Source organism: Maniola hyperantus, chromosome 11, assembly GCF_902806685.2.
Source record: "Maniola hyperantus chromosome 11, iAphHyp1.2, whole genome shotgun sequence".
NCBI lineage: Eukaryota > Metazoa > Arthropoda > Insecta > Lepidoptera > Nymphalidae > Maniola > Maniola hyperantus.
Window position 1 is genome coordinate 13,904,737 of NC_048546.1, and position 15,251 is coordinate 13,919,987.

At 38.9% G+C, this 15,251-nt stretch overlaps 3 protein-coding genes across 6 annotated transcripts in view; 1 reads left to right on the plus strand and 2 right to left on the minus strand.

Moving 5' to 3' along the window:
* Nucleotides 1-15,251, plus strand: part of gogo (golden goal) — a 209,201-nt gene that overhangs the window by 98,513 nt on the left and 95,437 nt on the right. The gene's annotated exons all lie outside the window — the stretch shown is intronic.
* Nucleotides 238-4,182, minus strand: LOC117986708 (uncharacterized). Its single transcript, XM_034973581.1, has 4 exons — nucleotides 4,074-4,182; nucleotides 3,376-3,631; nucleotides 2,678-2,926; nucleotides 238-529 (listed from the first exon to the last, which is right to left on the minus strand). Exons 1-4 carry the CDS (start codon nucleotides 4,180-4,182, stop codon nucleotides 238-240), a joined length of 906 nt encoding a protein of 301 aa, XP_034829472.1.
* LOC117986265 (uncharacterized) lies at nucleotides 8,072-9,090 on the minus strand. The gene has a single exon (XM_034973099.2). The coding sequence runs from the start codon at nucleotides 8,962-8,964 to the stop codon at nucleotides 8,350-8,352; it is 615 nt and encodes a 204-aa protein (XP_034828990.1). The 5' UTR covers nucleotides 8,965-9,090; the 3' UTR covers nucleotides 8,072-8,349.

Sequence of the window (15,251 nt, forward strand, 5' to 3'; positions counted from 1 at the left end):
GGTATGTACCCGTTTTTTTGCATGGGTGTAGTTAAAGACCTGGAGAGTGACATGTGCGACTTTTCATCCCGGAAAATCAAAGAATTCCCACAGGATTGTAAAAAACCTAAATCTACACGGCCGAGTCGCGGGCGTCAGCTAGTTATAGCATATATTTCACAAAGTCACTAAATGTAATAGATAAAATCCGACACCATGTTGTATACTTACTTTAGTTTATTTCGAAAACCCTTACATCTAAAAGAAAAGGAAGTTCGAAGGTCTATGCGTTTTCCTAACAGCCGGTACATAGTCCCCAGACCTAAAGTACAGCACTCCTTCATCCCGTTCCCTTGGTTGTCCATCCCCCGGTTCAGGGATCGGTAGATTCTCTCTCATGGAAACCTTCTGCTTCACTTCCCTCTTCTTGAGCCTCCGTATGATGACTTGGAGAACTCTGCAGCAGTAGATGTTGAGGCCGAAGATGATGATGCCTCTCATCCAGCACGATGAGGCAAGGATGGGTAACCAGCCCCCGAAATCGTGGTACCTGACAAGTTTCAATCTATGATAAGTTTTAGTTTCGAGTACCTTCCCTTGCATGACGCTCGATGCCGCTATCAGCGCCAGAATGGTGAAATGTAAATCACATTTTGAATTCATCTATAGCTATACTAATACCTAGGTATTATAAAGAGGTAAAAATTGTTAGTTTATGTAAGGTAATATTTTTAGAGTTTCGTACCTCAAAAGAAAAAAACCAGCCAAGTGCGAGTCAGGCTCGCGCAATGAGGGCTCCGTACTACAGTCGTATTTTTTCAACATTTTGCACGATAATTCAAAAACTATGAAGCATAAAAATAAATAAAAATATGTTTTAGAATGTACAGGTCAAGACCTTTCATATGATACCCCACTTGATATAGTCACTCACTTCGAAAGTTGAAAATACTAATTATTAGTTCATGACCACAATTTAATTTTTTTTGTGTGATCTAACCCTAAATTCACGGTTTTCAGATTTTTCCCCAAATGACAGCTATGAAATCTACCTACCTGCCAAATTTCATGATTCTAGGTCAACGGGAAGTACCCTAGTAGGTTTCTTGACAGACAGACAGACAGACAGACAACAAAGTGATCCTATAAGGGTTCCATTTTTCCTTTTGAAGTACGGAACCCTAAAATGGAACCCTTATAGAATCACTTTTTTGTCTGTCTGTCTGTCAAGAAACCTATAAGGTATAAAGGAAAGTAAGTTTTCCCTGCTATTAACTGAAGGAATACATTACGGGAATGTTTTTAAGGTTCCGTACCTCAAAAGGAAAAACGGAACCCTTTTAAGATCACTTTGTTATCTGTCTGTCAAGAAACCTACTTCCTACTTCCCGTTGACCTAGAATGATGAAATTTGGCAGTAACGTAGGTCTTATAGCAGACATGAAGGGAAAAATCTGAAAACTGTGTATTTGTGGTTACATCACAAGAAAAAAATTACAATGTGTTCATGAACAAATATTGCTATTTTCAACTTTCAGAGATTTTTTTGCATGGGTATATAGTTAACGACCTGGAGAGTGAAATAGGCTACTTTTCATCCCGGAAAATCAAAGAGTTCCCACGCGATTTTTAAAAAACCTAATTTCACGCGGACGAAGTCGCGGGTATCATCTAGTGATGTTATCTCGTAATGAACTCAGTGACCCATACAAAATGGAGTGTGGAGTAAGGCAGGGAGGGCTGACGTCCCCTGGGCTGTTTAATCTATATGTGAACCAGCTGATTGAGAGGCTCAGCGGAGCTGGTGTCGGGTGTTCGATTGATGGCGTAAGCATGAACAATCTTAGCTACGCGGACGACATGGTTCTGCTGAGCCCCTCGGTCGGGGGTCTTAGAAAGTTGCTGCAACTCTGTGAGGAGTATGCCGGGATGAATGGACTCAGTTACAACTCTAATAAAAGTGTGTTCCTTGTTTTCAGGGGAAAAAACAAAATAACTACTTTTAAACCAAAAATACAACTATGTGGTAATCCCCTGAAGCAAGTGACTGAGTTCAAGTATCTCGGACATGTAGTAACCGACAGCCTGAGGGACGACAGTGACATGGAACGTGAGCACCGGGCTCTGTCGGTCCGAGGCAATATGTTGGCCCGCAGATTTGCGCGATGTACTGGACAGGTAAAGCTGACCTTATTTAGGGCTTACTGCCAGTCATTTTATACGTGCAGTCTGTGGACGAACTACACGCAGCGGACCTACAGTGCCCTGCGCGTCCAATACAACAATGTGCTGAGGGCGGTGTTGAGGAAGCCTCGCCACTGCAGTGCGTCGGCAATGTTTGCGGATGCTCGCGTGGATGATGTCTACGCGATCATGCGCAAGCGTGCCGCGTCCTTGATGAGCAGGCTGTTGAGGAGTACCAACACTCTTCTCAGCGCATTGTCCACGAAATTGGACAGCCCTCTCTGGAGGTGCTGGAGTGGTGCGCACATAGGTGCAAAGAGACCCCCTCGGGAATTATAAATAGGATTAGTTTTAATTTTAGTAGAATTAGTTGTTAAGTTAAGTTTAAGCTAGTAATAAGTAGGTACTAAAATAGGTTAAGGAATTGTTCCTGTACTAACACACAATTATGGGTGTACTTATGCCTGCAATAAAAGTTTATTTATTTTATTTTATTTATTTATTTATAACTTACCCTTTCAATTGTATTTCCATCGCCCATCCGCTGTGTCTAAGGATCATGCCCTTAGTCAAGCTCTGCTGGATATGAGCGATATACACTATCGCCATAGAAAGGTCAAATAAAACGACAAATACGCTGACGTACAACGCAGTTGTTAGCACGAATTTCAGTACTTTTAATTTCGTGGAAGATCTGAAGAATCTCAGAACTACAGCGACTAGCAGCCAGAAGATGTGCACCATGACACTCAGGTTTATGTATCTGAAACCATAAAATAACTTTAAATTAAGCATACATTTAACTTCAAAAAATGGCGAGCAAACGAGCAGGCAGTTCACCTGATGTTAAGTGATTACCGCCGCCCATGAACATTTGCAGTACCAGAGGAACCACCAATGCGTTGCCGGCCTTTCAAGAATTTGTTGTTTCGCCCCTTGAATAACGCCATGAAATCTAATAGGAACACCGCCGAAGGGAGTTGATTCGACAGTTTGCATGTTCTTGGAAAAGAGGAAGGTTTTTTGGAATAGGAAGGGCAGAAAAGGCTCACTTGGCACTTCAATGACATTGACAGGGCGCTGTTGGAGAACAAAGGCTTAGAATATTCAAACAAGATCAAAGGGGACACTTGACAGCAACGTTAGTTCCGATTTTCGCCACGCGTCAAGATAGCCTTGTCGCACTGTAACCTAACATTTCTGACAACTTACTTTGTAGTTTTAGCTGCCAACCTCGTGGATACGGTCATAACAGGCGGCTGCCACTGTATGGCATGTAGCGCCAGTCCCTCCGTATCGTTGTGCAGCTGCAACGTCTTCATAGACGTGAGCGGCCGCAGGTTGTACCCACAGGCACGTGGGTCGTACAGGTACATGATGCGAGCTAACTTGTCGTAGTCATGCTTGTTGCCTTCCGGGGTCCATACGCAGAAACTTATTGTAGCCGCGCCGATGAAGACAAGAACACCTGTTAAAATCAGTACCCTTATTATAAATGCGAAAGTGTGTTTGTTTGTTGGTATGTTGATTTGTTGGTTTGTTGGTTTGTCCTTTAATCACGTCGCAAAGGTGCAGCGGATTGACGTGATTTTTTGCATGGGTATAGATAAAGACCTGGAGAGTGACATAGGCTACTTTTTATCACGGAAAATCAAAGAGTTCCCGCCGAATTTTTGAAAAACAAATTCATTAGCTAGTATTAATATCTTTTTATTTTTATTCAGATACAAGTTAGCCCTTGTTTGAAATCTCACCTAATGGTAAGTGATGATGGAAGCGGGCTAACTTGGAAGGGGTATGGCAGTTTCATTAAACCCATACCCCTGATACCCCTGGCACAGCTTTGCCGGTAGGGTGATAACTAGCCACGGCCGAAGCCTGCCACCAGACCACTTTGAATTGTAACTTACACTGTAAGATTATCGAGTTAGAGACCCAAACGCAGGCTTGCTTGCCGCTCGGCAGAAGTGAAACTTGTTCCAGTTCAGATTGTAACCTTGTATCCCTCCTCATCAACATGCCACTCGAACTTGCGGTTACGCTCAGGGTACATTGAACTCTATACCTATTCTACACGTGCTGACTTGATGTTTTAGATAGCTTAATTACTAGTTACTTCGTATGTATAATATTATTAGTAAGTTTATAATACCAATTATTAATTAACATCGCTTTGTTGCCATTTTCTTTGTGACTATCAAAGAGTATATATAATCACGACAATAAGTACCTACTTACCTAGCACCACGATACGTGCACGATACCCAGTGATATAATATAGTCTATGTACCTACATAATACGCTGGATCTGCGATTTTTGAAGCAACTTGATTTTCGGCATTTTGGCGCTGATAGCACAGTGAACGTCATATTGTTAGCGTACTTCTTATCATATCTTAGCGTATCTTTCAATATAGTGCCAACATGAAGACCAATAAAACTATTGACACAAAGTGTCAATTTTAATTTCTGATACGTCGTCGGTGGGGTGCTTGGAGTCGGCACAAAAGTAACTGTCATTTTGTATGACACATCTCTTCCAGCGTACCTACTTGTTTAATTGCATTTCAGTGGTTTTTGGTAATATTGAAAAAAAAATCTAGTTTTAATCGTTTTTTGCTTGGCATAAATAGATCTCCGAAAAGTTTTAATTGTAAGCTTTTACGAATTCTGCAGGGTAAATTAATTTAAAGCGATTCTTGACTTTTTATAAATTGGGCACCCGAAAGTTTTGTTCCGCCTCCACGCCCGTTTCCTGTTACCGTAAATATCTGAAAATTGGTTAATTGGAAGGTACAATAATTTCGTTTCCTGTTTATTTTGAAATGGACAACCCCCCACCTCCCATGGCCCCACCAACCTCTCGGTTATAGGGGCTGAATCGCGGGAGATCCCCCCGGTACTTGCTCTTTTCGTATGTAATGAAACGATCCCGCCGCTGCCACCATATTGTAATGAAACGAGACTGGTTGACCCACAACTCCCGCAAACTATTTTGGACTTACCTTTGCACAAGTTTAAAAAATCTATTAAAAATATGCTCCTGAAAAAAGTATATTACACAATTGAAGATTATCTAAATGATAAAAGAGCGTGGATTTGACCTGCAGCTCGTTCCAGCGACGCACAAGACTGCAAATACTATTTTATACATGGCATAATCTTGTACCTGTATCAAATATTTGAAAAGAGCAACCGCCGAGTTTCTTGCTGGTTCTTCTCGGTAGGAAAGGCATTCCGAACCAGTGGTAGATGCATCCGACTATTCGAAAGTACTTGTAAAAGTTTATTCGAATAAAAAAGATTTTTATTTTAAAAAAAGATTTTTATTTTATTTTATTTATTTTACTAACTTTATTTTATGAATATCTTCATGTTTAATATAACGATTACACTACAGCGTGGTTCAATTTTTTGTTTTGAAATTTGAAATGGACAGAAAATAATATAAAATACGAAAACGTGTCTGTCTCTCTGTTTGTCTATTACCTTTTCGCAGCCGATCCATTTGACTGATTTTGACGTTTAGTTCAGAAATAGCTTGCATCTCAGTGAAGGGCATAGGTTACTTTTTATCCCGAAAAACCAAAAAATTCCCACGGGATTTTTACAGGTTAATTTGGATGAAGCTAGCCCACTTCCATCTTAGACTGCATCATCACATCACCAGCTGAGATAACAATGTGACTGACTGACTGATCTATCAACGCACAGCTCAAACTACTGGACGGATCGGGCTGAAATTTGACATGCAGATAGCTATTATGACGTAGACATCCGCTAAGAAAGGATTTTTGACAATTCAATCTCTAAAGCGGTAAAACTGAGGTTTGAAATTTGTGTAGTCCACGCGGACGAAGTCGCTGGCATTAGCTAGTTGGCCAAATAAAAATAATAATACTTAAACTTAATTAAAAAGTGATTCACAAGACAGACTTTAATTAACTGGCACTTTTATGGTTTCTGGCTAGACGCTACTCGAGGAATTTACGACCTTTATTTCAGTAGCTACGATTTTGTGCTTTGATAGAAATCTACCCAGCCAAATAAAAAAATGTGGGGACTACCGACGGAAATGAAAACTTTTTATAAAATCAGATACAAGTTAGCCCTTGACTGCAAACCCACCTGGTGGTAAGTGATGATGCAGTCTAAGATGAAAGCGGGCTAACCTGGAAGGAGTATGGCAGTTTTTGTTAAACACATTGGTTTCTACACGGCATCGGCTGGAACGCTAAATCGCTTGGCGGCACGGCTTTGCGCGGTACGGTGGTAACTAGCCACGACCGAAGCCTCCCACCAGACCAGACCAGAGAAAATTATAAAATTCCAAACCCCTGCCAGGAATCGAACCCGGGACCTCCCACTAATAAGACCACAGCACTAATTACCACTGCGCCAGTGAGGTCGTAATAAAAATGTAGAAGCAGTGAAAAATACAATATTTTCTGTACCGGTAATTGGTACCTATGTAATTATTTCTGAAAAAAGTTTGGTTCACTAGGTTCACTTTTTAGATTTAAACGAAAATAGAATGAAAACGATCTCCTTTTTAAAAATGTAGAGGCAACAAATCCCTTCTCTTTCATTACCGATACTGAAATTCGGAAATTAGACATAATCAAGAATACAAATTACGTCCAAACACAATAATTTTTCAGTTTGTATTCAAAGCTTTGTCTTGTAAATGATATTTTTGAACGTTTTTTGCATTCATAATATCCACGCAATATTTCATAATATTTTTCACTTAACGCAAATTTTTTCATGCGATTTACTTTGAATTGTAAGTGGAACAAGGCTGAATAGAATTAAACTGTAAGCAATTACTAAATCTGGAGACTCATTGTTATGCTAAATGGTTACAAATATTACAGTTTGAAACATTAGACCAAGAGACATTATGCTTAATAATGTCTTATCGCTAATTGAATTTAATATTTGGTTATAAAGGAAAGTAAGTTTTCCCGGCTATTAACTGAAGGAATACATTACGGGAATGTTTTTAAGGTTCCGTACCTCAAAAGGAAAAACGGAACCCTTTTAAGATCACTTTGTTATCTGTCTGTCAAGAAACCTACTTCCTACTTCCCGTTGACCTAGAATCATAAAATTTGGCAGGTAGGTAGATCTTAGAGCAGACATTAGGGGAAAAATCTGAAAACCGTGAATTTGTGGTTACATCACACAAAAATATTTTAATTGTGGTCATGAACTAATAATCAGTATTTTCAATTATCAAAGTAAGATAACTATATCAAGTGGGGTATCATATTATGAAAGGGCTTCACCTGTAAATTCTAAAACAGATTTTTATTTATTTTTATGAATCATAGTTTTTAATTTATCGTGCAAAATGTCGAAAAAATACGACTGTACTACGGAACCCTCGGTGCGCGAACCTGACTTGCACTTGGCCGGTTTTTGTATACTTAAGTTTTGTTTTAAACTCTTTACTGCACATAAAAACAGATTGTACAAAGGGAGCCGAATTCTAGGATTCGATCCCAAGCAAGCGCCTCTAACTTTTCAAAGTTATGTGATTTTTAAGCAATTAGGTAAATATCTCTTGCATGCCTGAGAGTTTTCCATAATGTTTACATTTGACCAGTGTGGTGGAATATGACCTAAACCATTCTCATTCTGTGAAAAGACCCGTGCTCAGTATAGGCCCAGCGATAGGTCGAGATGTAATGCGGATCTAACAAACGAAACTAATCATAGATTTTGACGACTAAGAATAAACACAGTTATGGCTTTGTTACGACAAATCTAACATGGTAGATATAATATTAGACAATATTTATAATTAAAGTCAGAAGATAACTTGATTTCTCGTCATTTATTGAGCGTAAATAATAAATATTTTTTTTTTTAAATTTAAGTACAATATTATTATTTTAAATGCAATTCAAATACATCCACTTTATTGTAATGTTTTAAAAAAACAGATGTTAACAATGTAAAATCCAAAAGTAAATCAAATAACAAAAACAAAACAATCACAACTAATCACAAATCCTTAAATTATCTTGTACTCAAACAGTTCATATTGTTGTTGTTAAAAATCGAAAATAAATCAGCAAAAAACCATAATTTCACTATGACTTCTCTGAAACAAAATATTAACACAAAATTTCTTCTAATTGTATTTGAATTGCATTAATTGGCCTTTCATTACATCCACTATTTATATAGCTGGAAGTAAGCGGCCGACTGGTATTGCGGTACTGCAGTGTATACAAATATGGGCGCCCTGTCTTCGTTTCTGTATTGCAATCGAGCTGTGTACGCCATATTACGAATGTCGTTCTCAGTCTGAAACTGTACCCTTTGAAGCTGAGATCCTGGTAGCAAAACGTAGTATGCACCTTCAGTGTTGACTACCTCAGCGTCTTTCTTAGGCTCCAGTTCAAGATTCTCTTTCGTAGCTTCCGTCTTAGCTTCAATAGTTACCGTATCCCCTTTTTCAGTTGTGGTTACTTCTTCAGGCGTTCTGTATTCCGTTTGAGGAGGGTAGTACGTGTTGAAAGGTGCACCATAGCTGTTATCAGGGATTCCATAGTTAGTTGGTGGTGGGTTGTTCGCTTGACGCGATGGTACTCCGTAATTAGTAGGTGGGTTGTATTGCTGACGTGATGGTAAAACGAATTCCTTTGAAGGTCTGTAACCTGCTGGAGCGTAATGTGCTTCGGGTGCTGCTAGTTCTACTTCTTGCCTTTGTGACTGGAACCTTTGTCTGAATTGGGGATGCTCGGCTGTGACCACAGCTGCCAATAGAAGAACACAAGCGAAGATCATTGTTGTTTCTGCGACTGTTTGGTGAGGAATGATGCTGTAGTGAAGTCTACAGTTGCTTTTATACTTATCCCGGAGTTGGGTTGTTTTTTATCAAGTTTCCGTCTTCTCCGGATGTGTCTGCGTTATCGAAATTCTAGACAAGTTGTCCACGACATTGGCCTCCTAAGCGAGGATGATCGGTTGCGTAATAGCACCCGATTAGGTGGGACCTGTCATTGTTCATGGCATCTACGTGCCGTGGTTCCTAATAAATTGGTGACTAACTTACGAAAATGCCTGCCGAGCCTCCTTAATATTCATGACTCGTTGGGAAATCTCTTTCTTTCGCCGTCACTAATTAGGTCTTTGTGGCGTTAAAAGTTAAAGTCGGTCAGTGTTTGGGAAAACGGTAAACACCCGTGATGGATGATTGTAATCTGTTTATCTTGTACCTATGGCAGATGTTCATTAATTTGTTGAAATTGGTCAAAAAGCAAAATCTTACGATTTTCATTGATTTCTAAAAGGAGCAGTTTCTATTTCATTATGTTCAAAATAAATTAAGAACTAATTACCTATGTTCCTATACTACGCGACAGGTCGAGATGGCAATCGGGGTGGGGACGCCCCGCACACACACACACAGCCCCTCGCGCTAACCCGGTGTGGGATAGCGCGGGTGACATGCAGGTGTGCGGGGCGTCCCCCCCCCCCTCATACCCTGATTGCCATCTCGACCTGTCGCGTACTATAGGAACATTTACTATCGGGACTAGATTTTTCTGTATTACATATTTAATCATTTTGATTTTTTACATATTTCAGTGTTTTATTATAACGTATCTACTTACTTATCTACAAAGTGTGTCTGATGTCTAACTGATTTTGACAAAATTACAGAGATAGCCTGCATCCTAGTGAAGGATTTAGGCTACTTTTGGTCCCGAAAAATCAAAGAGTTCCCATGGGATTTTTAAAAACCTAAATCCTCGCGGACGAACTCGCGTCAGCTAGTCATATATAAAAGCCATAAAATGACCATGGAAATCCAGCGTTGTAACTTTGGAGGTGTTAAAAACCCGTTACATATTTCAAGCACGCCGCCGCCGCCCGCCCGCACGCGTCATGTTCACGGCATCCGAAATGGCCGCTTGACATTTAATTACGCGGGAAATCTGTCCAAGTGACGCTTGCGGACAGATGATAAATAACTTTTTTATTTGTCCAAAGTAAAAGCATCGAAATTTTAAAAAATAAACATGTTATTTTTGTTGTTCTTTTTATTTATTGTTTCCAAAATAGCTTCCACAAATCTAAAAATGATTTCGTCGTCAGCTGCGCGAAAACTGACGATAAATAACTTTTTTTAGAGTATGGGCAATTTTTTAAGCAATAGTCGCTCGGCAACACGTATGGATCAATCTGGAGCAAAAAATGGAGCAATCTGGAGCAATTATTTGGCATAACATTTCCGAAATTTTCAGATACTGCTGGGTATTGCATTAAATTGCTTCATGTGGCCGTGACGTCATAACTAACTAAATTGCCTGGAATTGCGGAATTTCAGTTGCCCGTGTAAGCGTACCTTTAGTTATTCTAAGAGTAGAAGCTACGGAATTTTAATAAACAAACATGTTATTTTTATTGTTCTTTTTTCAAAAATAGCTTCCAAAAGCCTGCAGCGGTTAGTCAAAAACATCTAGGTAGGTATTTATAAAAAAATCTCAAATTTTTAAAAGTTGAAACGAAGTTATCCTATGAAAATGATCTGTTTAAAATAAACTTGGCAAGCGACCGAACGACGCGGTGATTTAGTTACTCTTCGAATTATTTACTCGTAGTCAAAGAATAATTTTCATTACATTAAGATAATATCATGAAGACAAGAAAATTTTATAACAGCGAAATTATTATCAAAGCCTGAAGCTTCCTTTTCTATTTCTTCTACAAAAAGTACCTAGGTATAGGTAATTCTGTACCAAATACAACATCGTATCCATGTCATAACAGGTTTTTGGGAACTCTTTGATTTTTCGAGGCCTTATGTCGTCGGGATGCAAGCTAGCTATCTCTGTACCAAATATCACCAAAATTGGTTAAACGGGTGGACCTTAAAAGCTAGCTGACAGCCACACTTTTTTTTTAAATAAAAATAGCTAGCAAACGAGCAGGCGCGTCACCAGATGTGAAGTGATTACCGCCGCCCATGAACATTTGCAGTACCAGAGGAACCGCCAATGCGTTGCCGGCCTTTCAGGAATTTGTTGGTCTGCCCCTTGAATAACCCCATGTTGTAATCTAACAGGATAATACTTTCGCATCCATAATATAAATAGTATGGATTCATGTGGACACCCCGACGTCAACCAAAAGTGATTAGCAGGAAGGGACCTTTCTAAAGTGTTGAAGCCTTCGCAACGCGCGAATGTCACAGTTGTTCGTGATTGGCGTCGCTAAAACTGCACTGTTAGACGTAAACGAGGATAGCTGTAATGTATGCTAAGGGCGCGTTTATTTAACACGAATTTCATCGCGCCTTACACAAGGCTAACCGCATTTGGGATGCGTTTTCGTACGAACATGCACGAACAATTCTGGCCTTCCAAATTGGGAGCGCATAGACTGGGTGTAAAAGTACTCAGTCTGTGTGCTCCCATAGTACTCGGAAGTTCGGGATTGTTCGTACGTTTTCGCCATTAATGAACGACTTGCATGGCAATCGTTCAACAAATGCGTGACACGTAAATTTCCGTGCCTAGTTTAAACACGAGAGAGCGAAGAACGAGCAGAAATCATGCGACACTGGCATCGGGCGGCCGTACGAAATTTTCGCGTCGTCTATCCGCAGCCTTAGAACAAACGAGGATAGCTTTAATGTATGCTAAATGTATACATGTAATAAACTTCTAAAAGGTCACGTTGTTGGAATATTTTAATTGCTCGACCTTTGGGTTTAACTGTTTTGCATAGGTTATACCTATCTTCTACACCTGTAGGTCGATATCGTAAAACCTGCATCAATCGTTATTACAATCTCTATTGTTGTGATTGGCTGAATTTGTGCGATTCTTGTTGCAACAATACATTGTAGCCAATAGTGAGTGAGCGTCAACCAATCAGAGCTGTGGTTGCGATGGTGACATTGTAGCTTGATTTTATTAATTAAACCCAAAGTTTATATTTAAGTAGGCCATTGAATTACTAAGTCTATATATCGATAAGTGTAATGTAAGTTATATCGATTTTAGTATCGATGAAAGTGGAGAACAGCCTGAACAGCCAATCAGCCATTTTATATATTTTTAGATTGTTATTTACTAACGCAAAATGATTATTGACTTCTAAGAATCAAAGTAGCAAGTGAAACTCAATTAAAAGTTGAGAACCCATTTTTTTATTGAAGGTATTTATTTAGGCGTATAAGTCCCGCAAATTGCTATTGCGCTGGAACCATGTCTCATTAACATCGAAATGACGTCATTTTGACGTCAGCCGATATGAAAATATACCATCAGCTCGAAACTTCAGTCTAGTTCTGACGTCACTAAAATGGCGGCCACGAGCATTAGCAATTTGCGGGACTCGTATCAATGGGCGAAACAGACGATATGATTTTGAATTAACAAAGAAAGCTAATCGAATCGAATCACAAAGGGTTCCAGACCTTAAAACGCCGTTCGAACCGCACCTATCGTTTAAATTAAATGAGGTTGGAATGAGGTACGTATTTCAGCACGGAAATAAACGACCTCGTTTCTGAATATTAGAAATCAAAGGTGAATTTTCGACGAAACGAAGCCCGAATTTGGAGACAATTTATTTAGGACATTATATTATACAGTAGGCAGCTACTGTACCAACATTTTGGACCGTTTGTCTAATATTAAGAGATGAAAGAAAGAAGGTTAGAAGGAAGGAAGAAAAGAAGTGGTAACATGCGAATCGTGTTGTCTCTGTCGACCGACAAAATGTCACATAGGTATGAGTGACAGAGACACGACAACGCTCTACAAAGCTGATATCTCTTTCTGAAGGTCGATGTACATTATTTTCTTCCGGCTAATTTACAAAATATGTACCCTGAAAATTTATAATTTTATGATAGTTTTTACCTACATCCACTTCAAGCTTTGATAGCCTAGTGGTTAGGACGTCCGCCTTCTAATCGGAAGTCGGGGGTTCAATCCCGGGCACGTACTTCTAATTTTCGGAGTTATGTGCGTTTTGATTAATTAAATATCACTTGCTTTAACGGTGAAGAAAAATATCGTGAGGAAACCCGCATGCCTGAGAGTTCTCCATAATGTTCTCATAGGTGTGTGAAGTCTACCAATCTGCACATGGCCAGCGTGGTAGACTACGGCAAACCCCTTCTCACTCTGAGAGACCCGTGCTCTGTTGTGAGCCGGTGATGGGCTGGTCATGATGATGATCATGATACTCAAGGAAATTTCTAAATCCTGAAAATATTACACTCCTTTTTTGGGCAGACATGTTGAAAGTAGTAGGTAAGTAGCCTCTCTCTTTGAAGTCGGTTGCGAATATGTCGATACAATAACATAAAACGTTCGTCGATTCGTTTTGCGAGTGGGAAAAGGGTGAAATATTATCATCGGATGCCCAATATATTTGCAAATGTACTGGAAATACGATCGGCAGCGAATTGAGGGGGCTTAGGAATTGCTTCTGAATAAAGGTGTATTATGTACAGACAAACGTGCTCGAGTTCTTGTATATATTTCACCTAGCTTTGATCCTTGGTTATGCCAGCCCGATTTTTAGGTTAATCTCTATCTCGGATAATAGGCTACTTGACTCATATCTAATTTCGTCCAATAAATTATTATTTATTATAGTATTTTGCTTAAGACAACGAAATATATCAATAACAATTTTTAAAAACGCAGGATGGATATATAAAACCAATTTTAAAAAATACAGTTTTTATTTTTATTTGAAACGCAGAAAACGCTGTCAGCCATGATGTGACGTCATTAAATATGTAAACAAAGAAATGTCATCCCTATGTCACGCGGGGACTAACGTAGTATCGATATATATAAAATTTAAAGTCCTGACTAACTTGTATATCAACGCACAGCCTAAACATCTAAACAGCTGGTCCTAGATACATGAAATTTGGTGGGTGTGTTCTTTGTAGGTAAAGAGAAGGTATCCACTAGGAAAGGATTTTTTGAAATTCCACCCCTGAGTGGGTTAAATGGGGGTTTGAAATTTATGAAGTCCACGCGGGCGAAGTCACGAGCATAAGCTAGTTTTTATATATTTCTAAAAACTCATAGTAAACGTAAAAAAATATCGTTTTCTCTTTATAAATTGAATAAGTTATTAAGTAAGACTTACAACAAACTGATCTTTGCAAAAATAAATTTGGGTTGAAGTCTTTGTCATATAGGATCCCTTTAAGCAAGTCTTCGCGTGTTACGTATATTTATTTCACTGGGCACTCTAATCCACAACTTTCCTGTGGTCTTTATCGATGCGTTTTTTACATTCTCGGATGATACAATAACGATAATTACTATATTTTTCATGTAAACTAGTATAGAAGTCATGTTTATTAAACTTTGGGAGGTTATGCTGTTGTTTACAAATGCATGACGTCAGAGCACAGATAATCTATGGGCCAAACATGGCCGACAGTGTGGCTAATTCCGTTGTACACAATCTCTAAACTAAACTAAAATGTCACGTCTAAATCTATTGCTATCCCTTTCATAATGTTGCTTGCGGAAAAGGATAGCACTATATTTAGACATGTTTATTTAGTTTAGTTTAAAGTTTATGTACAAAAGAATCGGCCCCAGTGTTTTCACCTGTCTAAGAAAAATATATTTTTAAATTAAAGTTTTACGGTTTTTAGGGCGCAAAAAAATATAGTGTTAATTTTTTTGATCTAATAGGACAAATATTAACCATTTAAGACCAACTTAAAAAAAGTGTCAACTAGCCTATTACTCACATATACTTTATACAGGGTGTAACCAGAACGCTTCTAAAAACGAAGACAGGTGAGTACCGATGATTACTGATATGATACCACAAATAAAAAACACGAAAACCTGAATTAAGAAAACCTATAATTTTGTAAAAGTTTATGATATGCAAATAAAACATCTGACCGACGACGTCAGAGGTCAACGAACGTTACGTAAGTAGGTCACTCGAAGTCAATGCCGCGTGCGCCGTAGGCGGCCCGAGTTTTGCACGCTATAAGTACATTGGGTATTTGAAAAACACTAAATCACTAAAACTATAAAATGAGGCAAATGGTTATTGGTATATTT